This window comes from Pipra filicauda, unplaced genomic scaffold, assembly GCF_003945595.2.
Source record: "Pipra filicauda isolate LSUMZ 115617 unplaced genomic scaffold, ASM394559v2 scaffold131_size2509542_pilon, whole genome shotgun sequence".
NCBI classification, from domain to species: Eukaryota; Metazoa; Chordata; class Aves; order Passeriformes; family Pipridae; genus Pipra; species Pipra filicauda.
Genome location: NW_024103785.1, coordinates 10516 through 35341, shown reverse-complemented (window position 1 = coordinate 35341; position 24826 = coordinate 10516). Strand labels below are relative to the sequence as shown.

The 24826-nt window shown below is 41.5% G+C and overlaps 1 protein-coding gene across 1 annotated transcript in view; it reads right to left on the bottom strand.

The window, feature by feature from the left end:
* The window catches only part of FCHSD2 (FCH and double SH3 domains 2), a gene marked incomplete at its 5' end in the record, with an annotated part of 88449 nt that extends 64149 nt beyond the window's left edge, over positions 1 to 24300 (bottom strand). Inside the window, one exon of the mRNA XM_027744666.2 lies at positions 24255 to 24300. Coding sequence (XP_027600467.2) covers positions 24255 to 24300 — 46 coding nt within the window. The remainder of the gene's footprint in view (positions 1 to 24254) is intronic.
* Positions 24301 to 24826: the final 526 nt, after the last annotated feature.

The window sequence follows — 24826 nt, the reverse complement described above, 5'->3', positions numbered from 1 at the left end:
CTGCAGGAAAAAGGACTGATGAACTCATCCAGCAGCGGAGAAAAAGAAGAATAAATAATTTTTAAAAAATAAGTTTCTGGATAAGGGCAATCCCATTTCGGTGTTTTTTTGAGTAATACACATAAAAACTGGTGGGGTCGTGTCCTGCAGGGAAATATGGCAGCAATTGGTAAGCTCAAGAATTTCAGGAGAAACGTGGCCATGGAAAGGTTTTTTTCCAGTCTCTTGACAGCTGATCATCAAGTCGATGTGAGCTGATAATCAGAATCACGGGCCTTTAAGAATGAAACAAAACCTCACCTTCCACCTACACAGGCAAGAGATTTTGGAAGAAATTCCCACCAAGAATAAATTCCCAGTATTGTTTCCTTCCCACAGCTCCAAACTCCAGCCTTTATTAAGCATCAGTCAGAGCAACAACCACTGATGACTCGGGACAGCTCAAATTTCTGCCATTTTTCAACAGCAACAGAAGTGTCTTTGATCTTCCTGCTAAGTTGAGCTGAAAAATGACGTTCCCAAGGATCTTCAGCCCATGTTCTACTACTCCAGTTCAAGTCTCGCTGCCAAGGCAGCATCAGAGTTCAAAGCATGAGAAATCACCTGTTTGCCTGGAATTGTCAGTGTTCCTTCCCCAGTACCACAGAGCTGAGCCAAGATTTCCCAAGGCTAAATGCAAAATTGGGTTTTATCCTCCTGGGATGAATGTAAACATCAAGCTCAGCAGGCCCAGCTTGCTGCTCCTCCCGTGCTGATGGTGACAAGGAGGGACAGCAGCTTCTCCTGGCACGGCAGCAGCTGGCCTGGAGGGGCAGTGGGGCTGTGCTCATCATCCCCTGTCCCTTGGCATGGAATTATTTAGGCTGGAAAAACCTTTTAAGATCATTGAGTCCAACTGCTCCCCCAGCACTGCCAAGGCCACCACTGAGCCATGTCCCCGAGTGCCACATCCACATGGATTTTAAATCCTCCAGGGACAGGGACTCCACCTCTGCCCTGGGCAGCTGTGCCAGGGCTGGGCAACCCTTTCCAGGAAGGAATTTTCCCCAATATCCAGCCTGACCATCCCCTGGCACAGCTGGAGGCCATTTCCTCTCCTCCTGTCCCTTGTTCCCTGGGAGCAGAGCCCGACTTCCCCCCAGCTCCCCCCTCCTGTCAAGGAGCTGCAGAGCCAGAAGGTCCCCCCTGAGCCTCCTTTCCTCCAGGCTGAGCCCCCCCAGCTCCCTCAGCTGCTCCTGCTGCTCCAGCCCCTTCCCAGTTCCATTCCCTTCCCTGCACACGCTCCAGCCCCTCCATGTCCTTCTTGTGAGGAGCCCAAACATTTCCCAGGGCTGGAGGTGCCTCAGCAGTGCCAGCACAGGGGATGGGCACTGCCCTGGTGGAGCCATTAAAACAAATCCATTTTAGGTCCCTGAAAATCCTAAAAATCTTTGGGTATTTTTTCTCCCCAAGTACACAATGCCCACTTTCTGTGGAGCCACAAAACTTTGCTGTGAGAAGCTCCCAGGTGAACGTTCCACATCAGAACTGCTGTAAATAATTAAACCAGGTCTCAGGGGGATCACTGATCCCAGCATTCCACAAGAAAGGCGGCCCCAAAGCTCACACCCAGCTTTTCCAAAGCAGCAGTGTTTTTTAGGGATCGCTGCTTTTATAATTCCCTCGTTTTCCCCTATAAAACTTCCCACCTTCCCGAGACTTCAAATGAACCCTGAGTGGGAGCAGAATGGAATTTCACAACAACATTCCCTCGTGCAAAGCACATTCCTGAAAATCTGTCCTCCTATATCCTATAGGAAAAACTTTTTGGGATGACATCCACATTCCTGCAGCTGCTCTTTAAAAGTATTTCCAGGGCTTTACCGTGGTTTTGTTCTGCCCTTTATAAATCAAACAGCAGCAGAGACAAAATATAAGAAAACACAGACATACAAATGATACCAAATTTTAAGTAAAATATTACTAATCTTAAAGTCTCTTTACTGCTGTTTTATGGGGTAAATTTGCTGTTTCAAGGTACTATTTTTTAAAAAGAAATCTCTGTTTTACACAGGAAGAGCTGGCAGCAATTCTGCTGAGATGGTAAAGGTTGTGTTCACGTTCAAACATCTGGAGCCAAAAAGCCCTTCCACAACCCAGGACACAGGTGCCAAAGCAGGGAAAAACAGTCTATTAGAAAGCAATTTTTCTCTGAAGTTATAAGACAAGCCAACTCTATAAACAGCTGCCAAGAACATCCGAGTGCAACTCAGTTGGACTTTGTTCATATGAAAAAAAAAAAAAAAAAAAAAAAAAAAGAGGAAAAAATTTCCTTCCTGTTCGTTTAAGAAAGAATTTAAAAGGAACAGCTCAGAAAAAAAAAACCCAAAAAAAATCAGCAAGGTAATCTCTGCTCAGAAGAAGTGGTACAGAAAATCGAGTGGTGAAAAGCAGCCAGAGGAGAAGGAAAAGAAAAAAAGATTGTCTTTGGGTGCTTAAAATATGGATTTATTTAGGCTCAAGTTTTGCTAAGTATAGGTCCATCCACAGGAGCTATATATACACACACATATATATATATTTATATAAAAACTCATGGATTTGGTATAATCAGACAAGCAGAAGAAGAGAGAGAAGCAAGTGCCCAGTGCTGGGGGAAAGGAACCATCTGCTCTCTGAGTCAGGGACACAACAGGGAAGGAGCTGGGTTGGCAGCTCCGGATTGAGAAGCATATGGTCCATGTCCTCCTAACTGGGCATCTTCTGCCTTTCCTCAGCTGGTGGCAGAACCTGAGAAGCCCTTGTGAAGTCTGTGTTGAGCTCTGTCCTGAGTTAAAACTAAAATTAAGCCATGGAGAGGCGCAGAGTTCCTGGCTTTGGGGGATTCCAAAGGCAGGAGAAGTGACAAAACCCTCTGTGATCTTTTGGGATCGGTGTATTCGGGAATTTTCTCTGCTTTCTCAATGGCTCGTGGGTTAATTTTTCATCAGAGATGTGCAGTGTCCTCCTGTTTTCTTCTGATATTTAGATAGAAGGGTTTTTAAGGTTCTGCCACAAACTCAGGAAGGTGAGGAAATGCCCAGTTAAAAGCAAAGAGACCACATGCTTCCCAATTCCCGAGTCTGCTTCCGGATCAAGTCAAAAAAACAGGAGAAAAAAACCCCCACAAGACTGAAATCCTACAAACTATGATTGTTTGGATGGAATTTCTTCGGGCTCTTCTTCTTAAAAATGCAAAGTTAATCTTTTTATTTGTGTACAAACTATTAGTTACAAGACAAGCTCCTGAGCCCGAAGGTTATTCATTTATTGGTAAAATAAATCAGAGATGCCTGAAACGACCACAAATGGAAGATTTCAAAGTAGAAATAGTATTATCCAAAGAGTTCTATTAAGCAAAGTGTGAGCAAGGAGCTCTGGGAGAATTTAAGCGTGAAGGTTGGAAGCTTTTAGGAAAAAATTAAATTTAACATTTTTTGTTGCAAGAGACTGTGCAATGAAGCTCCCCCAAAGAAAGGAGTCCTTGGAAAAAGAGATGAGTTTGATGGCAAAAAGGGAATAAAGAATAAAGGAGGGAAAAATGAATCCACACTGTAATTCTGGGAACTGTGCAGCTCTTCAGAACTGAATTCAAAGCAATACAAAAGCAAATCAGGGGCTAAATCTTTAATAACAGCCTTGCAATAACTGGGATAAGCCAAAGAAACAGTTCTTAAATGTGGCCATCAAAATGCCTCCCAGTTTCTGTGTGTGTGTATATATATATATTTACACACATATAAACAGATATATCTAAATATATATTTAGATACATATATTTACATTTTCCCATTAAATATTAGTTATTTTAAATGCTGTATTATATTAAGTACTATATTTAATGAAAAAAAATTCCATTATGAATTGTATACATAAAATCGTAGAAGTGAATATTCTATAATTCTATGATAAATTTAATAACAAATTGAATAAATTTAATTATATGTTTCATAATAACTATAACACTAAATAAACTTAATAATAAGTATAATAATAACTTTAACAATAAATCTAAGAATAAATAAATTTAATAAATCTAAGAATAAATAAATAACTTTAATAATAAATCTAAGAATAAATAAATTTAATAAATCAAATGATAAATCTAATAATAAATAATAAAGAAGAAATAATAAATAATAAAAAGTCGCCAAGTTACAAGGAAATTCAACCGAAAAGAATTTAACAATGACAAGATTTGCAAGAAAAAAATTCCTGTTTGTTTCCTGCTTCCCAAAGGCTTTTCTGTCCTGAAGCTCAGAGAGATCTGAGCAAACTCTTCTATTTAGGCAGCAAGACAAAGCATTAATTAATAGATGACAAAGTCATCTGCTCCTGGATTCCCTTCAAAGGAAAATCATCTCTAACCTCGATATTCAGAGCGAGCCCTGAAAGGTTAAACAAAACCCTCCTCAGCCCAAACGCTCCCAACCCTTAAGACAGCGAGCTATAAATTATTAAGTAGCTTGTCTAATTGCTTCATGATGGCATCCAAAGATTCCAGCCCTCCCTGCCCCCAGCCCGGGACGCAATTCCAGCTGGATGCACTTTGAGCACAGCCCATTATTCAGCCGAGTCCTCTCTACTGTTCCAGCGAGGTACCAGAGGTCAGGCTCCTAACGGGAAAACAAAGAGGGAGATTCCCAGCCCCACACAACATCCTAAACCTCGCAGCTCCAGCAGCAAGCTGACAGCCGGAAAACCTAGGAAACCCCAGCCAGAAAGGATGGAGAAAGGAATGGGACTGCACTCGGCTTTAAACCCTCCGAGTGAAGGCATAGCTGCAGAACTGCTCCTGTAAATCAGAGACTTGGGATGGCATTTAGGGAACTCTTCCCTCAGAGGGAGAAAGTGTAAAACGGGAAATCAATTCCCAGTTATTATGGGAGAGAGAGGGGAAAAAAAAAGGAAAAAAACAGCACGAGATTAAAAAAACATGTGCACTTCATCAGCAAACCCAGATTTTCCTGTTCACTAATTTGTTGGTTTTTAAACACAGTTGAGGCAAAGAAAACACATCTTTGATGGCTCAGTGTTTACAAACTACTGCAGGGGTTGCAAATCAAATAAAATCACTCTTTTTTAAACTGGGTAAGTAACACCATTATCATGTTATCAAATGCAGAAACGAATCATCCGTTCCCACTCTGTGCAAATTTTAAACTGCTGAAGTAGGAAGTCTTGGCTCTAAACTTAATTTACAGATGTTCAATATTTACTCTTCCCTGCCAACCATCTCTCACTGTAATGAAATTCCTTTTCATTCCAGCAAACTGCCTGATTTTAATGTTCTCCCTCAGCAAAAGATCCACAGTAGATCTTCGGGGCTTGTTTTAAACCTGAGGGACGGATCAACCAGTCCTTCCATGCAGTTTCCAGAGCAAATTCCACAAGAATTCCAACACCTGCAGAGCTGATGCTCTGGACACGTAAGTCACCCATAAATAGTAACATACAACGTTCATCAGGAGCATTCCCAAGGGATTGCTGACTGAGGGAAATACAGGAGCAGCTCTGGATCCATTTAATCCATGGGATATGTACACCAGGGACGAGAGAGAAGCCAAACAAGGTAGGAAAATGAAACTCCCGTCCTTTCATCAACTGCCACCAACCGGCAAATCAAGAATTCCAAGGAACTGCTGAGCACTGAGGGCTCAGAAACCAGTTAAAACAATAATGTTCTAATGTTTAACGAACCTCTTACTTTTAATTGCTCCTGGAAAGAAAAACACAGGGAAGAATAAAACCACGTCCCTCTGATTCACAATTTACTTGGCCAAAATTTGGCCAGCTGTTTTTTAACACGGGCAAAAGATCGTGGCAGTAAAAGATCCAAGTATGAAAGTAAAATGGGCAACATGGAAACCTAACTTAGGTGTTATTTATGGCCAAAAAAAAAAACCACTCCACCCTCTGGAAGGGTTTGTTTTGCTTTCTCACAATCAAAACTCAGCCTTGGCACACGGAGACGCTCTCGGGGCAAAGGTTGATGTGCAATAAAAACGTGGCACTGGGAGTTTGTCCTTCCCACACTTTGGCTACCAAAAGCCCCAAACCTACACGAAAAAACAAATATCCTCTTTAAAAGCAGAAATTCAAGCGAGCTTTTTACTGCACCTTCAGTCCCGGGGGTACAAGGGATGAAGAATTAAAAGTAGTCAAATCTGGGAATGGTGAAGCAGTTTAATCGTGGGGCTGAAGGCTTTGCAGGGGTGGTGTCCTCAGCATCCTTCCCCCCCTCCTCTCCTTCCCCCCCTCCCCGAACCCCATTGTTCCCCGAATTGTTTGCCGTAGGTGAAATGGACCATTAGAAAACATTAGCCAGCACTTAATTTATCATTTATCCGAGGATGAATGCAAATCATTTGGAGGTTTGGGGCTGGGTTTCCCCCCCCCTCCCCTTCCCACACCCCTAATTCATATTCATGAGGATAATTTCACAAAGGCAGTTATAAAACTACGGCAGAGGCAGCCTGAAAATATAGTTGGGCCAGGGCAGAAAGAGGAAATTCTCTCCCCACCCCGAGCCGGGGTGGAGTGTTGAAGGGGGGGGGGTTTCAAACATTTGCTGAACGATGGGGGTTTACAATATTTTAATCGAGTTATTCATGACACGAAAATAACCCTGTGGCAAAGCAGATAACGTGATACAAAAGCTAAGTTCATTTGTTCTGGACAGGTGGCCAGTCTGCAGCTCCGTGCCGGCATCCAAAGCCCGCCCACAATAGCCCTAAAGACGATTATGCAAATGCTCCCCATTCCCTGCTATTTTCCCAGGAATGGGGAGAAGGGCTCCATGTGGAAGAAGCAATTGTTTCCCACTCATGTGGAAAACAAACCCAAGAGAGAAAGAAGGGAGGGAATGTGAACGGGAGATAGCGACACATTCCCTGGCCAGGCTGGGAAGCGCCCGGGATGATCGGGAAGGTGCCGCGATTTCCAGGCGGGAGCGCGGATATCCCAGGGGTCACACCCGCACCTCAGGGCCCGGGAAAGGGATTCTTCGACCTGCCTTTTCCCTCGTATTCCTCCATCCAGGGACAAAGCGGCTGAAAGACGGCAACTCTCAGCTGGGATACAGCGCTGGAAAGGGATGGTATGGGATAGGATGGGATGGGATGGGATGCTCGGACAGGAGGAGACGGATTTTGCCTAGATTTTTTCCCAATCCTATATCTTGGCCACAGAGTAATTAAAAAAAACCAAACCAACATGAAATCTAAGTCAATGGATTTGCTCCACTTCAGTCCTCCAGTGATTATTAATTTAAAGAGATTTTACTAAAACACACAACATTAACAAAATAATAAAGGGATTTCAATCTTATTCTTAAAAACTACTGGAATGTTTCTTACACTTCAAGCACAGCTCTTCAAAACCCATCCCATTTCCACATCAAAAGCTTCTCACCTCTCCCAAATATCAGTTTTCCACCTAAGTGCTCACGTACATAATTCATCTCTCCTGCTGCTGTCCCACTGAAATCCAGGATTCAAAAAAGACTGGGAATGAACAGGCAAATGAACATGAGCCAACTGAAAAATAAAAATCTTCCTTCTTTCCCCCAAAAAAGACATGGCAATCAGAGCTAGAGGAAGCCTCAAAGTCTGTGAGGATAACGTAGAAGAGCAGTGTAAAGGATAATCTGTATTTTTTAATTTAAAGACCAAAACTTCCTCCATTTCCCAGGTTTTCTCCCTATTCCAGCCCTAGAATCTGGACTAGTAAAGATAAAAATTTCTATAGGAAGTAGCTTTTAATTCTGTTTACTTTTCAAAGTATAGCTTTTCAGAACTTATTCATTTCTGCTTCTTTATGCTTTGCCTCAACACCACCTAAGCCTTGAGCCGGGTTTCCAAAGGCCACATGCTTTGCCTTCCCAGGTGCTGGAAGTCTGGTTCCAGTTCTGATCACCACCTCCTCTCCCCTGAGATCCTGACAACTGAAAGCCTTCGCCCTGAACTTCCACTCAAAACAATCCCTTGGGCAGTTTCAAGCGATTTAATCAAATCCTCCTTCCATATTATTGGTATTTTTCCTCCTTCCACAGAATTTACAAATTCCATGTGGAGTGCAGGCCCTTGCTCACGTGTTCATCACATGTACACAGCCCTTATCACACCTCCTGTCTGGCTGGAATTACTTTGACACCCAGAATTCCTGTTCTTCCTTTTTCCTCTGCATTTCCAACAACTCCACCGTCCTCTCTCCCTCTTTCCTGCAGAAAGCTCCTCTGGGATCAGCCTGTTGGCTTCTGGGCATTCTGTAGATCCAAATATCTTTCAACTCCCTCTTGTGTGTGTTTGCTTGTTCTCAATTATCACTTGTCTTTCAGCACCGACAGCTTGGATTCCAGAGCTCCACTTCACACTTCCCTTACCTTGGGATACAACTGATTCCCTGTTTCTCCCCACACACTCTCTGAGCGTTCCTGTCCCACCCAGGCATTTCTGTATTTTCATTTTCAACACCAACTATCTGGGCCATCTCTTGAATCTCTTTTTTTCCTTCCCCCCCCTGCAAGTTCCAACCCTTTCCAGCTCGGCAGCTCGTCATTCTTCACCCACCTCCACTCCTTTGTCTTGGCCTCGTAAGCCAAAACTTGATCAGCCATTCCTATAATCTCATTTTTTATGCTGTTCCACAGCTCTTCACCATTCACTTCGGACAAAATTCCACCCCCCAACTCCTTTGTTTGCTTTCCTGTATCTGGCTCTTTCCATCTGTGCTTGTTGTAGATCTTCATCCTTGACACTTTTTTGGTTGCTCTGGGCCCTGCTGGTGCCAACACTCACTGGAGGGAATTCTGTGGGAGAGGAAGCCTTGGACAGCCTCGGGAACATACCCTGATTTACTGCAAACTCCCTCTGGAGTTCCAACTCCTGTCCACTGTCAGGTGCAATTCACTGAGTCTTTGGAGGATGGGGATTATCCTACAACTGAACTTTTAGACTTGCTCAGGAAAATAATCAGGTAAAACAGCTAAAATAATACACACATTTCCCATTTTAATTAAGGCATGCCCTGCAGGTCATGGCATTAATTTTGGCATATAAAAATACCTCTAGCAGCTTAATATATGATTGTACATAATTGGATTTTACTAAAAGTTCTGCTCTCCCGTTAAGGAGATTTTATATACTAATTATTGTTGGTCTTTTGTTCCAGGTATACAAAAAAATATGTTGACAGAAGGCCAAAAAGCATTTAGAATTTAAATAAGTGGACAGAGACAATGATGTTTCCTAAAGAGGGAACAAATCCAGGTTTAATAGAGTCCAACCCTCAGTCTTCTGACCTTTTTTCCTATCCAAAATTCCCATAACCATGACCAGAAATCACATCACATGAGTTGCTGCTTCCCTTCTTTGGCACAGAAAACCCATATGATTATTTAGCATATAATTAACATATGTTTGTCAATTCCTTGTTTCACTGCAGGCCCAATATTTTCTGTACAGCTGCAGAGATGGTGCCACCACTCATTATTCCAAGGTTTCTCCTGCAAACCAAAGGTGTCCTGGTAAATAAAGATTTTTGGACTCATTACAAGGTGAGTCATGTTTGAGTTTCCAGTTGTCACAGGTAACTGAGTTATTAATTGTTAAAATATTTTTGCTCTTTGCCTGCTATTCAGAGTCGAGGAGAGAAAAAAAATCTTTGCCACAAGTCCCAGGGAGAAGAGGGAAAAGAAATTCATTGTAAATAATCAGCTGCTCCTGGGAGACAGAGACACTGCACTGTGCCAAGTCAAATTAATCCCAGACACAAAGATGTGACTAAAGCTTTAAAACTGAGATCAAGCAGGAAAATTAAACAGATCACTTAGAAAAAAAATAAAACTAACTCCATTCAGGACTGTATTTTACCCACTGTGTCTAAAAATCCGAGTTTTTGCAGAGGGAAATGCTTTTCACTGGAATTCCTGGAGCCAAAAACGAGTGAGTGCTGACACAGAGCCTGCAGAATGCAGATGGGCTTTCCCAAGTCTTGTTTTAAGCAGATGCACCAAAATTCTGCTGAGAAAAGCCAACAAAATCTGGTTCTAAAAGATCTGAAACAGAATCAGAAGCGAAGTGAACTGCATTCATATTGAAATCAGCACCAAGAAATAAAAGATTTTAAAAGAACAACTTTTCTTTAGCCCAAATTTGCAGTCTGGTCTCATCTCTCCACTCCAACCTTTCTTTATCAGGTTTTTCATTTTGACTCCTTTATAGAAAACTTGTGGGTTTGAACACAGGACGTCAAGCTCGGCTCTGACAGGACTTAATTAACTTCCCCAGGGCCTGGTCATCAGAAAACATTTAGATATTGTTGCAAATTTACATAGTGCTGGACAAACACAGAAGGAAACAGATTTCCTACCTGGAAGCAACACAAATAAAGCCACCAATAGCCAGGATAACCAGAGTATGGTGTAACCTGGCAGCTGCAGGAATTCACTGTCACTGAGGGCAAAATAGGCAAGAGATTGAGAGAAGTGAACTAAAAATCAGAGTTTATACACAAGGGCTCGGTGCTTCAGAGCTTCACAAACAAGGACTTTAACAAATGGGACAGAAAAACACTTGTGTAGAAGGAAAAGCACAGGAATCTGTATCAAGTATTACCCTAAATATTGAAAGGAAGTTTTTGTTCAACTCATTTCTGTTGCTCTATAAGGGATGTCAGTACTTTTGACAACTGAGAAAGGCATTCTGGCAATAATAAAGCAGCAAAAATGAGTGAAAACGTATGTGAAACGTGAAAAAATCATCACTGAGAAAGACGAGATCTCACTCTTTACCAAATCAGAGCCTAATTTGTTTGGACAAGAGAGACAAAAAGATAGATTTAGATATTAAAAGCCAATACAGTGCTGGTTAAAGGCAGGGAAGATCTACCCACACAGCAGGACTGTACACTTAAATACAGCAAAAGAGGATTCACTGAAATCATTTACTCCCTCCCTGAGATATTCAATATATGGGCAAGAAAAGCCAGGGATGACCAAAACTGAATCGCCTATGGCAAAGCTTTTAGAAAAATCAAGAATCGGAAAAACAAAGACACCAAGGAAATACCCACATAAACCACCTCAGCAGCATCAGATGAGCGATTTAATGAGCCCACACACTAGTAGGGATGATAAAAAAATGATTTAAAGGAGGGGCAATTCGTGGGACTAAATTGCTTCTCACCTTTCAACGCCACCCTAAAACCCTGCAGGATTTTTCTTCATCAAAGTTTGGATCCCATTCTTTTGCTTTCTCTGAAATTCGATCACGGCTCATCCTCAGATTATGAAAAACCCAGGCACAAGGTCACCTTGGCACTGTAGCTGCTCTGTGTAGTTTCATTTTTATTAGTATTTGGGAGTTTATCTGCACATGCAAGCAAATACATCTTGCAGACACTCTGAAAGGCAGCAGTGGCAGCTCTTCATTTTGTTTGTCATTCCCGACTCCCACAGCAGTGAAATTTCTGGGCACCTTGCCATATTATATTTAATTAAAAGCCACCCTGCTTTTGATTCTTTAGTAACTTGGTTACCAGCTCCATCGACCACTTAGGCAGGGAAAGGAATTTAATATAAAACTGCTTTTCTGTTGTGTTTACAGTGGAAGTGCAGTTTGCTTTAAAAACACAGAGAAGTAAAACAGAGGAAAAGTTGAGACAGAAGATCAATGGAGCTTATTAATGCTGTGTAAATGCTATTTATTTTAGTTTATAATTTGGCAAGCCAAACTCCTTTCTTCAGGAAAGAGGCAGTTCTCCCAGAGTACCTCAATAATTATTTAGTATTAAAATACTAAATAACAGCACCTTGATAATCTGTCAATTCCTGTGCTGAAGCCTGATATCAAAAACAAGGAACAAGAGGATCTTTGATTTAAAGGGCATCTCCTGGAGTCCTCAAAGAGGGCTGATTAAACACATCCAGTACAAGTACACTGGTGGAAGGTGTTTCTTGGATAACAAAGGCTGGCTGGGAATGCACCAGTTCTTTTCATTTCAAGGTTGGGGTTGCTCTTTTTTTTAAATGGTAGAAAAACATCCCAGTAGCCTCCAGTCATGGTTTTAAACCCCTGACATCATATCGAAAGTGATGATTTGCCTCTCTGATAACCTGAGTGCAGCAGGATTTCTAACCCACAAAACCACCTGTAAAAGACTCAAATGCAGCAGCCAAAGCAACTCGTGATGATTTTCCCCTGAAACTGGTAATGCAAAGTGAATTTTAACAGCACAAATCTGAGAAAAATAAAGAGAACCAACACAGGTGATACTCCAAGAAGAGCTGGGGCTGTGTGTTCAATCCTAACTCCAAATAAATGAAATCCAGGCAATATTACATTACAGGGTTGGGGACAACACACCACCAGCAGCTCAGATGTTCTCCTGTCTTTACTGCAAAACGCTTTTTAAAAGTGCTGAACGCTTGCAATTTAAACTTTAAATACTATCAGAAAGATCATAAAACATCCAAAAATCCACAGAACGTATCAGAAAACCAGAATAACAGCAGGGCCTGTTCCTGCACCCCCCAGTGCTGAACACACACTGATACCATCAGGCCACACTCGTGCTCACACCAGGTCTAAATTCCAGCAGTGCTTCCTCAGCATTTCCTAATCCTGCCATGAATCAGCGAACATTTCACGCTCCTGAGCCTGGATAAACCGGGAGAATAATCAGGGAGAAACTCTGTCAAACACGACAGTAGAAAGCAGCTGAAGGAGTAAATCTGTTTATTCCTGTTACACGCAACACTGGGAGGCTTGGAGCTGCTGGAATTTTACAGCTTGCTTAGTGTAGATGGTTTTCGGGGAGAAAATATCACTGTTCAGTGTAAAGTCGCTTTTGCAAAGCAGGGAGTATTTTATTTTTAGCTATAGTCTGCAACTCAAATTTAGCTACATTTAATCTCTCAGCTTGGAAGTCGAGCCTCACTTCAGCTCCGTGGCTTATAAAAAGAACACAAATTTTAGGAACTGAAAAAGAATTCGGAAGGTCGTTCTCAACATTTCTCCCTTCCAAGCTCTTCGCCTCATTTCTTAATGCAGGAGACACATGGGGGGTAAACCCAAACAGAAGATGTAGATAAGTCATGTGAACTTGCAAAAACATATAATAAGAGGGTTGGTTTTTTTTTTTAAGAATCAAGAGCTCAGTTTACTCACACAGAGCAAAGAATGGGCTCATCAGCCCCAAAATTCACTTGTCCCTGTCAATTTTCACCAAATATTCTTATGTGCATATTTACAGCATGTTTTCAAAACCAAAGGCCTAAAAGCACATACACTGACCCCAAAGTTCACTTTTCCCTGTCAATTTACACCAAATATTGTTATGTGCTTATTTACAGCATGTTTTCAAAACCAAAGGCCTAAAAGCACCTACATTGACCCCAAAGTTCATTTTTCCCTCAATTTACACCAAATATTGTTATGTGTTTATTTACAGCATGTTTTCAAAACCAAAGGCCTAAAAACGTCTACACTGACCCCAAAGTTCACTTTTCCCCCCTCAACTTCCACCAAATAGTCTTCTGTGCATATTTACAGCACGCTTTCAAAACCAAAGGCCTAAAAACAACCACATTGACCCAAAAGTTCACTTTTCCCCTTTCCATTTTCACCAAATACTGTTGTGTTGATTTACAGCAGGTTTTCAAGACCAGGAGGTCTAAAAATGAGCTCATCAATCCTGAAAAGTTCACTTTTACCCTCTCAATTTTCACCAAATATTCTGATGTGCATGTTTACGGCATGTTTTCAACACCAAGGGCCTACAAATGGGCCCATCAACCCCAAAGTTCACTTTTCCCCCTCAAGTTTCACCAGCTATTGTTATGCATTTATTTACAGTACACTTGCAAAACCAAAGGACTAAAAACAAGGACGCTGACCCCAAAGTTTGCTTCCCCCCCCTCTATTTTCACCACGTATTGTTATTTGAATATTTGTAGCACGTTTTCAAAACCAAAGGCCTAAAAGCACGTACATTGACCCCAAAGTTCATTCTTCCCTGTCAATTTACACCAAATATCGTTATGTGTTTATTTACAGCATGTTTTCAAAACCAAAGGCCTAAAAACATCTACACTGCCCCCAAAGTTCACTTCCCCCCCTCAAACTTTCACCAAATATTGTTATGCATTTATTTACAGTATGTTTTCAAAATCAAAGGCCTAAAAACAAGGACACTGACCCCAAAGTTTGCTTCCCCCTCTATTTTCACCACGTATTGTTATGTGAATATTTGTAGCATGTTTTCAAAACCAAGGGCCTAAAAATGGGCCCATCGACCCCAAAGTTCATTTTTCCCTCCTCAAGTTTCAACAAATATTGTTATGTATTTATTTACAGTATGTTTTCAAAACCGAAGGTCTAAAAATGGGCTCATCGACCCCTGAGTTCATTATTGCCCCCTCAAGTTCCACCAGATTCTCTTATGTGAATATTTACAGCATGTTTTTTCAAAAACCAAAGGCCTAAAAATGGACTCAACAGCACCGAAGTTCACTCTTCCCCCTTCAATTTTCACCAGATATTTTTGTGCGCATATTCCAAAACCAAAGCCCTAAAAATGGGTGCGTTGACCCAAAAGTTCGCTTCCCCCCCCCCAGTTTTTACATAATTCAAAAATGTTAGCATCATTACACCTGGTAACAGTTGTCTTTTTGTAGACTTCTCTTAAAAATGTAGAGAAGATTTGTTGTATCCAGAAGACACTTTTATGAACACGCAGAAAAAATAATCCCACTCACAAATCTCACCCCAACCCACATTTACTTGAGGGTGTTCGCAGAGATTCTTTGCTCTATTTTAAGTAACCATAAATTATCAAGAAAATAAAACCAGAAACCCAGCACCAGACAGAAAATATCTTTCAAGACACTGCTATAAATACGAGAAAACCCGTGTGATAGGAAAAATGCAAATTTTTAGCTGGCCTGTTTGGACAGACAATCAAAAAGCAAACACAGATGTACTCGGCAGCCTGGACAGGAATAAATTCAGGAGCTCACAGATTTCACATCTCAAAAAAAAATGTGACCAGCGCTTGCTATTTTTATTTTTTTTTAAATTACCTCTTTATGACTTGTGAAGGTAAAAAAAAAAAGCTTTGAGCCACATTTGGACACGATCAGAGCTAAGAAAACCAGTGCTGGGATTTTTTTTTTTTTTTTTTTTTTTTTTTTTTTTTTTTTTTTTTTCAGAAATCTGTAGGCTTCCTCCTACTCAATTAGTTTCTGTTTGCAAGCAGTATGAAATATGCTTTTATTCTTGTTAAAAAGATGACAAACTACCTTTTAAACCGCAAAGATCAGTGTATTGAGCATACTGCTCAGGAAATGAGCAGCAGTCTCTCTCATGAGCAGTTTCTGCCCAGCAAAAAATACAGAATAATACTGAAAAGTAAGAGAGGGCTAGCAGGAATAACTAGAAAATCTCAACACAATTTTGGTGACTGAAAAGAATGTTTTACATGTCTACATTAAAATGCAAATTAACATTATGAATTGTTCCTGCACTATACTTACAATGGATTTTCGGTTAATAATGTCACTAATTTACTCATCAAATCACATTTTAAAATGTTTCCTCAATAGAACAGAGGTTCATTCATTGTTAAATCTATAGAAATCTCCCAGTGTAAAGCTTATAGCATAGCCTAATTTGATTTTTCATGGAAAAAACCTGAAAAATTATTATCCACTTCCTCAAGTACACTGGTGTTGCTGATACAATTGATAAACACCACTGAAATAAGATGCAACACTTTCACAGTGGGGTTTAATTTTTATTTCAGTAAACAAGTGGAGCCCATCATCTGTATGGATTAGATACAGGCCGATATATCCATATATTGGTTTATTTTCCAGAATCCAGCTGGACAACATTCTCCCTCATCTAGAGCACAAAGCTGTTCAGATATTGTTAGTTATTCCTTCCAAAACAACGTGTAAGAGAATGACCCAGGTGAGATGAGGCTTCACTGCCACCCAGACCAAAAAATATAACAATAAACCTTTGAGGCAATGGCTGTCATTTGGTGGACTACCAGAAATAACCTCCCAGCATCTAAAAGCTGATGTGAAACTGCTTTTCTGTTCGTGTTGTGCAACATTTCCTTTACATATGGGAAAATCTCTTTGATTTTAAATGAAATCTTATATATTGCTGCACATCTGCAGCTCCAGAGCCTGCAGTGAACACGAAGAACAAGACTTATTTCCCCAAAACGTGCGAGAAAACATCCTGCCCGTTTCCTCCTATATTTACTGAAGGAGTGAGCCATAGATAGAGCTGCCTGCTTCGCTGGATCACATCCTTCTTTCCTTTCTCCCTCCCTTTTTTGGGAACGTAGGCAGGACTAGCTGGTAAAAGGCCTTTATCTGTGTGAACAAGTCAACTTGTGTGTGTAGGGTCTGACACTGAATAATCATTTGTGGCAGATTCGACTTAAAACATTCTCTGTTGGGATTTTCTTCTTCGAGCTGTCAACACATCCTGGTTTATCCAGGTCTGAAAGCAAAACTTCCAAGGTTGGAAAGAGGAAGAAGGGAGTATAGTTTCTAGAACACATCTACTGAACCTTTAAAATAATCCTCTAAGACAAACAGCTTCAGCGGCCAAGAAGCTCTGCCCAGTTTACATTATATCCATCTAATAAATTCCCAAATGTCAGGCATGAAAACTGGATCCCTGGGATCAGAATGGAAAAGGATTCCATCTAGAATGGAAAGGATGACAGGCTGCTCCTGCAAAACTACATTCGAGCACTTTTACGATGTACACACAAATTATGTATTTTAATTTTAATTACTGAACAGTGAATAAAATGAGCTTTACCCTTTTTTTTAAAAAAAACATTTAATGAGTGGAGACCTTTTCAATAGTAAAATTAAGGTAACATGATCTGAGAAATGTGAAAAGGAAGAATAACTTCTCAGAAATGTCACTACTTAAAATACAGAGTCACACATAACCCCAACCACTGTAGTTACTGTGCAGAAGGTGCAATCACACATTTATTTTTTTTAAAAGTCCTGCAGAGGAAAGGAGTAAAAACTCTCACAAATTCCCTCTGTGTGCCCAACATTTGAAAACCAGCTGAACTGCGTGAACTGCAGAAAATGTAATCAGCTGAATTAACCAACTGAACTAAGCAAAGAATGAAATCCTACACACCTTTTTTACTGTGAGGATTATTTTTTTAAACCACAGTTTTCTTTTTAATTACATCTCAGTACCATTCTCAGGCAAGGCAGTGATTGCTGGTTTTCCCTAATTTCAGTTGTAACAGAGAAGGTGCTTATTAGGTAAAGAAGCAGAGTTATGCCGGAATACAAAATTTTTTTTGAAGTAATGGCTCCAGAAAAAATGCAGATCTAGAGAAAGTGCAAACAGAAGGCAAAATAAAGTTGAGACAAATGGATTTTGAGTTGTTTATGGTCTGCCAGAATATCTGAGGAAGGGATGATGGGTGATGCTCATCGGCCAAATATTTGCCTTCTTACCTAAAAGCTCTGGGGAGTTAAAAATAACCAAACAAACAGCACCCAACACACATCCAGAGCCATCTCCAGCAGTGTTTGCCAACCAGGATGTACTTCCCTCACTCCCAAGGAACTGGTACCATCCCAAAAGCTGGAAGCAAGGGCAGGAGAAGAACAAGGCACAGCCATTCCCAGGGAACTGGGAAAGCAGAGCCAAGGAGGTGGTTCAGGCAGGATCTGGGCTGTCAAACAGCCATGAGAATGAAAACACATTCTTCCCAAGGGATGCGGCTTGGGAATCAACAGACTCCAAGATTTTCCAAGCTTAAAAGGAACGAGGACCTCACCAACCTCACTGAACTCCAGTTAGCCCAGGAGGTTGGAAGAGGTGACCTCCAGGAATCTCTTCCACCCAAAGAACTCTGAGATGAATACGAGATGCATATGAGGGATGGAAAACTAGGAAATAAAAGTCTTCCTCTTGGATACCCAGGACAAGACGTAAGAAAAGACACACATGAAAAAGGAACCCCAAAAAGATGCGGAAACGACTCCGTATCGGTGGCTCGGAGTTATGACTCAGCTACTCCAAGTTTCCACTGGGTTTATTTTTAAAGCCTTGAGTTGTGACTTTCCTGCCCCCTTAAATCACGGGGAGGAGAAAAGCAGTTCTTGGGAAGGACAGCTGTTTGGATTCAATGTGTCAGAGAAGAGATGAAACGCTGAAATAGTCCAAAAAAATTCCCAACACGCACACAAACTACAGCAGGGATAACTCCTGGATAACTCCACAGGCTGAGAGATCCTGATTTCACTGGAACTGAAAGGCCAAGCAAAAAGGAGCAGCTCCAAAGAAGAAAGCTTTTCATCTGAAGGCAGAACCACTTCCAAGGATCCGAATTCCAGGCGGTGGATGCTTGGGAGCGCAGTAATCGGAAAGAAAAATAAGGGCTAAAAGCAGCCTAAGAGAAAGTGGCTTGCATCAGTTCAGCAAAACATGGAGTTTCTTCATGAAGGGCTTTCTTTGTAGGAACAGCATAAATCTAAGCTTAGCAACCCCTTTATAAGGAACTCGATGTTTTCACTGAAAATAGAAGCTGACAGTCCTCCTCTGTTCTAAGGGAAATATTATTTTAACCGAAAGAATTCCATAAAAAGTGGAGCAGATAGCTTGGCATTTTTAAAAGGCTGCCTTTAAAAATTCTTTTTCAATGGACTTAATATTGCAGTACAGGACATTTTAATTTTTCTTTTAACAGAGCAGCCAGTGAGACAAGACCTAAATCAGATATCTGACTTTTTTTTCCCCCTTGCTCTAAGTGCTGCCATGTGTTTCTTGGAGATGAAAAAGTACACGAAGGACTGAATGCAAAATCTCCATAAAAAGAGAAGGTCAACGATAATATTGTTGGGAATGTCGCTCATGGACCCCCAGCCTTTGTTCCATGGAAAGTATATTATATTAAATGTTAAAGGGACATTTAATATTGGGAATTCTAAAGAGCTTATTGTTTGGGGGGAAAAAGGGGAACGTGCACCACGAGCTTGAAGTGTGACAAGTGCAGAATGGTACCAATAATCCCATTATAACACCTGATTTGTCAAACTTGTCTCTACAAGTTATTGTAAAATCCACAATAGTGTTCCCAACCGTTTATGAGATGGAGCAGATCCCTCTTTGTGGCCTTCACGGCCACTGATTTCCATGCTTTGTTGGGAAGAATGGCCTGAATAGCTACAGAGCCCTCCACTTCATTTTCTTCCCCCCCTCATGGGTATCCTGGTGCTGTGAACGGGGAATAGAATCCAAAGGTAGCACCAGGCAGGTGTTTCCTTTCTGGAGCCAGTGAGTTGTGGTGATTATGCCCCATCAGGGCTCAAAGGACAGAGCCAGGACATCAATATGTATGATCTGATGTCGGGCAGGGACCGGGAAGGGGATGGATCCTCTCCCAAAACACAGAAAAATCCATCCTGCTGAGATTTCAGGCAAACTAACAGAACAGTCCAGGCTCCAGGTGTGTCTGAAATCACAGGTATCCACACATTCCACACCAAATAGATGAGATTTTTCAGGAACAGGGCAAGGAACAAAAAATCTTGCAGTGGTTACTCGTTAAACACTTCTTCGTAACTCAGGCTGAAACACAGGTTTTCCTCTCTCAGTGAATCCAAAACAATAATTCAGAGGACACCAGCAATTATCCAAAAGAAATATCCTAACTTGAGTCATAGAATCACGGAACGGTTTGAGTTGGAAGGGACTTTAAAGCTTGTCCAGTTCCACCCCCTGCCATGGGCAGGGACACCTTCCCCTAGCCCAGGTTGCTCCAGCCTGGCCTGGGACATTTGCAGGGATGGGGCAGCCACAGCTTCTCTGGGAAATCCAGTCCAGGGCCTCCCCACCCTCCCAGGGAAGAATTCCTTCCCAATATCCCATCTCTCCCTGCCCTCTGGCAGTGGGAAGCCATTCCCTGTATCCTGTCCCTCCAGGCCCTTGTCCCAAGTCCCTGTCCAGCTCTCCTGGAGCCCCTTTAGGCACTGGAAAAAAAAAATAGGTAAAATTGAAAAAAATAGAAAAAAGAAAGGAAAAATCAGGAAAAAATTCAAAAAATGGGGGAAAGAGGAAAAAAAACAGAAAAAGGAAAAAATAGGGAAAAAATAAAAAGAAAATTAAAAAACCTAATAGAAGTAACTATTAAGAAGCTGCCTGTTGGGTTTTCAGGGCAGGCACCTCAAGGATTTTTCCTGAGGTTCCACAGAGGGAAGACCTGGACCACACCTGGACACCTTTTCCCCTCTGAGCCTGTTGCCAGGCTGTGTTTGCCAAGCTGCAGCTCTTCAGCCACATGGGATTTCAGAATCCACCCAGGGGACTGTTTTCCATGCTGAGGGTTCTACTTCCAGCACCATTCCCAAGTCTCCCAGTTGTTCCTGTTCCAAGTGCCCCCCGTCCTCCTGCTCTCGTGGTTAACGCAGCAATAAATCGGTGTATTTGCAAGAGTTTAGTCTGGTTTCTGTCCTATCAGAGACTTATATTTGGCTAAAATTCCCCCAATTTCGCTAATCCCTAATTAGGGAAATACTATCACCTTTCCAGTCTCCACAGGATAAAGACAAATCAATTAATGAAAGAAAAATGAGCCACGGCACCAGGGAATAAGACACGGTGGGGGGGGGGGGGAATCTCTTATTTTAACCCTTACAATTTTAATCCACTGCAAAATTGCTAAAAAGGCCACTGGGTGTGAAGTGAAACATCCTGTCAGAATGTGGGTAAAAGAAATAATCAGCTTCTATTTTTGATTTTTAACACTAGAAAACCAGTATATTCAGGCACTGCAGCCCATAAATGTTGGTTAGATCCATTAAATAAATTATATGTTATATGTATTCATGAAATAAGCGCTTTATAGACGAAGTGTATACACACACACGTTATCTAGATACAAAAATTGCTGTAGGAATGTTGCAATTTTATAGAAAATATCCAGGTACAGATTTCGATGGGTGGAAATAAGTGGGTTTTTCAAGGCTGGTGAGGCAAATGGGTGAAGGTGATCATGTTACATCTGCTTAAATCCACCTTTCCCCTCGTTCCCCCTCTGCTCTGACCCTCTGCCATCACTTTAATCTTATTTTCAGGCTCTTCCTGATCATTGCCATCACTGTACTTCAGTCCCAGCACCCACACAGGGAATGTGGGGGATGGAAACTCCCCTCCCTTTTCTTTTCTCCCCATTTTAAAACGTTTTAAATGTATTAAGTTTCTCGCTGCCACAGCAATCAACACCGAGGCCACTCTCTCTGATCCCAGATAAGATAATTGCTTTTCCTGAGCACCCACATCTCCTCAGTGCTAATTTAACCTCCAGAAAACACAGAGAGGAGGAAAAAAAAATCCTAACAATTATTGCCTTTTTTAAAAAACCCAAACAGAAACTTCTACAGGAGCCTCATTTCAAAGGCAGCAGCTCATGGAATGGACTTTCACACCTTTTTTCGTGCCTTTAGTTGAAGTTCTACAGTTAAAAACTCATTAACATGCATGGAAATGAGGAGGTTATTTGTAAATTCCAAGGGATTGATTGCCTGGAATCACGTTTTACTCCGAAACAATGGTAATGAAACATCAAGCAAAGATGACAAGGAAGGTCATCCGTGTGTTCCCAGCACTCAACACCAAGAGGAAAAGACTGGTCTCTTCAATAAAAAATATAAAATAATAATATGTACAGCGCAGATGGAATTATGATCTCAAAAAAAAAAATCCCCCAAACCCAACATTTTCCTTATTAACACGCTGGGTAAACCAGTTTTTTTGGTAGGTAGCAGCAAAAGCACACCTTCAATAAGCTGTTCTTTCACCCAAACAAGGATTCTCAGCCTCTGATTCCAGCTCATTAATCACAGTGAACAGCTCATAATAACAATATAAAATTGCAATTTAAATGCTATTACCAGGCATGCTGTTAGTGGGAAAGGAGAGCTCTTGGTTGGGAGTATTAAGGTGAGCCTTTAATTGTGTATTAAATAATGCAGCACTGAAAATACAAGTGGAAGAGCCAAGCCCAACTGATCCAGAAAAGTGCAGAGCTGCAGGCCCAGGGATACACTGGATACTCCTCCCATTTATTCCAGCCTCAAAAATCCAGGAAAGAACCCACTGGGGGGACAGACAATAAGCAAAAAAAACCCTTGGGTGACAACAGGTACAACAAGGTGAAAAACACTCTGTAAAAGGAACTCCTCCACCGACCAAACAAGACACAGGGAAATTTAAACACAGGTCCTGTAATTCCTCCCATCCATTCACAGCACTTCCCATGTAATTAGGGGGAAGTTCTAAACACTGACCTGGTGTTTCCCTCGCCTTTGGACAGGTTCTCCTGCTCCCAACAAAAGCCCTCTGTGTTTGGGAACTTGGCACCCACGTGCAGGGCACCAAGACACAATTTTGTTGGAAAAAACAGCAAAGCTTGCAGTTCTGGGAAACTTATTTTCCCTGTCTGCCCCTTCCACTCCTTTTAACCTGCCAAAACCAAGAATATTCTGAATTCCTGAAGGCATTTGGCTAGAATCTGTGAAAAGGTTTGGCTGAGAATTTCCAGCTCCCTTTATCTCTGGTTTTAAAGGAATATCCCATTATCGACAAAAGCGACTTCCCAATTCTTTTGAGCCCAACTTGTCTCCCCAAAAAAAGGCTTCACGGGCAGTTTTATTACCACCACCTCCAGAACAGAAAAATCCTTTTAGAGGCCCTGGAAGAACCATCCCACATTGTCCTGGAGCTCCTCAGCAATCCAAGGAAGCGATCCCACAAGCCTTCATTCATCCCAGTAGCCATTCAGTGGCTCTCAAACGATGCAGCTGCATTGCTGGAAAGCTGGGGGGGGGGGTTTAAATCCAAGGAGCTGAAAGCCTCACTTGTTAAGCCTGAGCCTTCCAAAGCTGAGAACATAATTATTTTTCCAACTTATCACGACTATTCCCTAAATGCAGCGACTGTTGTGTCTCTGCATGTAAAAGACATTCCCGGTGTCTCACTGAGACGTGAATTAAAAGTGAATTTAAATTCTCTCCATCACTACAAAGAACACCCAATACCTGCCTTGGAGCCTGGTTTCAGGAGGCAGGTATTGATCCTGTCACTGAAAAATCCCTATATTTCATCAAATCAAGTTCACCTGCCGATGGAATGGATATATTCCAACGTAAATCCATGTCCAAAGAAAAACCGGAGCGTCAATAACTTACAGAACGTCGTCAGCGAGTGGATTAAATTCAGCACAAATTTACTTGGATTTACAAAGTGTTTTCAGCCGAGTTCAGGGTAGAAAAACCAGCCCTAAAAACCTGCCCGTGGCAGACACAGAAATCCTCTTTTCCTGCCAGAAAATCCAGCCCCCAGAACGCATTTACTCTGTTATTTTGTGGGTGATGCAGCACTAAAAGGGTTTTTTAACATGATATCCTAAAACTCCCCTTAGACCCAGCCCAGTGCCAGGCTGTGCTCCCCCATTTCCCTCCTGCCACTGCCCCAACACCAATTCCACCATCAGGCACATCTCCACTTGTATTTATTGGATATTGAGCCCCCGTGAGCTCAGATTTTATTCCACCTTTAATCTATTCGAAAATAAATTAATGTCTGTTTAATCTTCAGCTCCAAGAGCCTTTCCTGTAAATTAAACAGGCGGCTGCCCCTTGTTAGATGCTTTTTAATTTTGGAACCAGAGAGGAAAAAAAATCAATCCTGCCTCTTTTCTCCCCAACAAATCAAAATTCATTCCACTCCCTATCACGAGCAGGAGGCCAAATCTGCTTTTATTTCAGCTGAGTGAGAAGCTGCTCCCACTGAGGAATGTGAATGTAAATTTATTTTGGAGCCAGTGTGCCAGAACACATTTCCTCTCCCTCTAATTGACCTGATTTTACTTTTTTACTCAGGTTTCACACTGAATTCTGAGAAAACATCACCAAGAGTTGACTGACTTTGTAACAACTGGGGAAAAAAAAAATGTTAAAAATGTCTTCTGGGTCCAAGAATTTTGAGTCAAACTGCCCATGGAACCCCAGAATGGGCCCAAGCCCTGCACAGACCAATCTGATTAGGAACTTCAGTATTTTCACAGGAACTAACTTACGGAAAAAATAAATTAAAACGCTGTGGAAATTTGCTGATGAACAAATTACCCCAACAGAAAAACAACACAACCATTAAAATGCTTCCAGAACCTACCTGTGCATATTCCTTCTCGATTGCAGCTCTTTTCTGACTGAAGGCTCTGAAAGAGGGGGGGGGGGAAAAAAAATCCATTAATACCTAAACCAACCCACCACAAATTCAATTTCCTTCAATTATTTTCTCCAAGCTACACAAGAAACTACCAAGCTTCAGGCTATGCCGTGAGCAAAAGGAAAATCTAATTATATTTAAATTAGTTACACAGTAATTCTGGTGGCACATCAATTAAATAAAAATAAAAATCCTCAGGAACATCCTCTAATAAGGAATTCTGGACAGGCTCTTTCTCCTCCATCTCACCATGAGGAATATCCACATTCTGATGGGTGTTACAGGCTCACTTTTCCCAACAGGATGTGAAACAAAAATCTAAAAGCATCGTGATTGTTTAAAATTCTTCCCAGAAGATCTGGCCACATTCCAGCTCCAAGGATTAAACTTCCCAAATCCCCCCCCCTCCCCGTGTAGCTCAGTGGGTACCAAGGGCTGTGACTGATCCATGGAACACCTCAATATGAATAATAAATTATTAAATAATAATAAAAATTACTATTTTGTAAAGTATT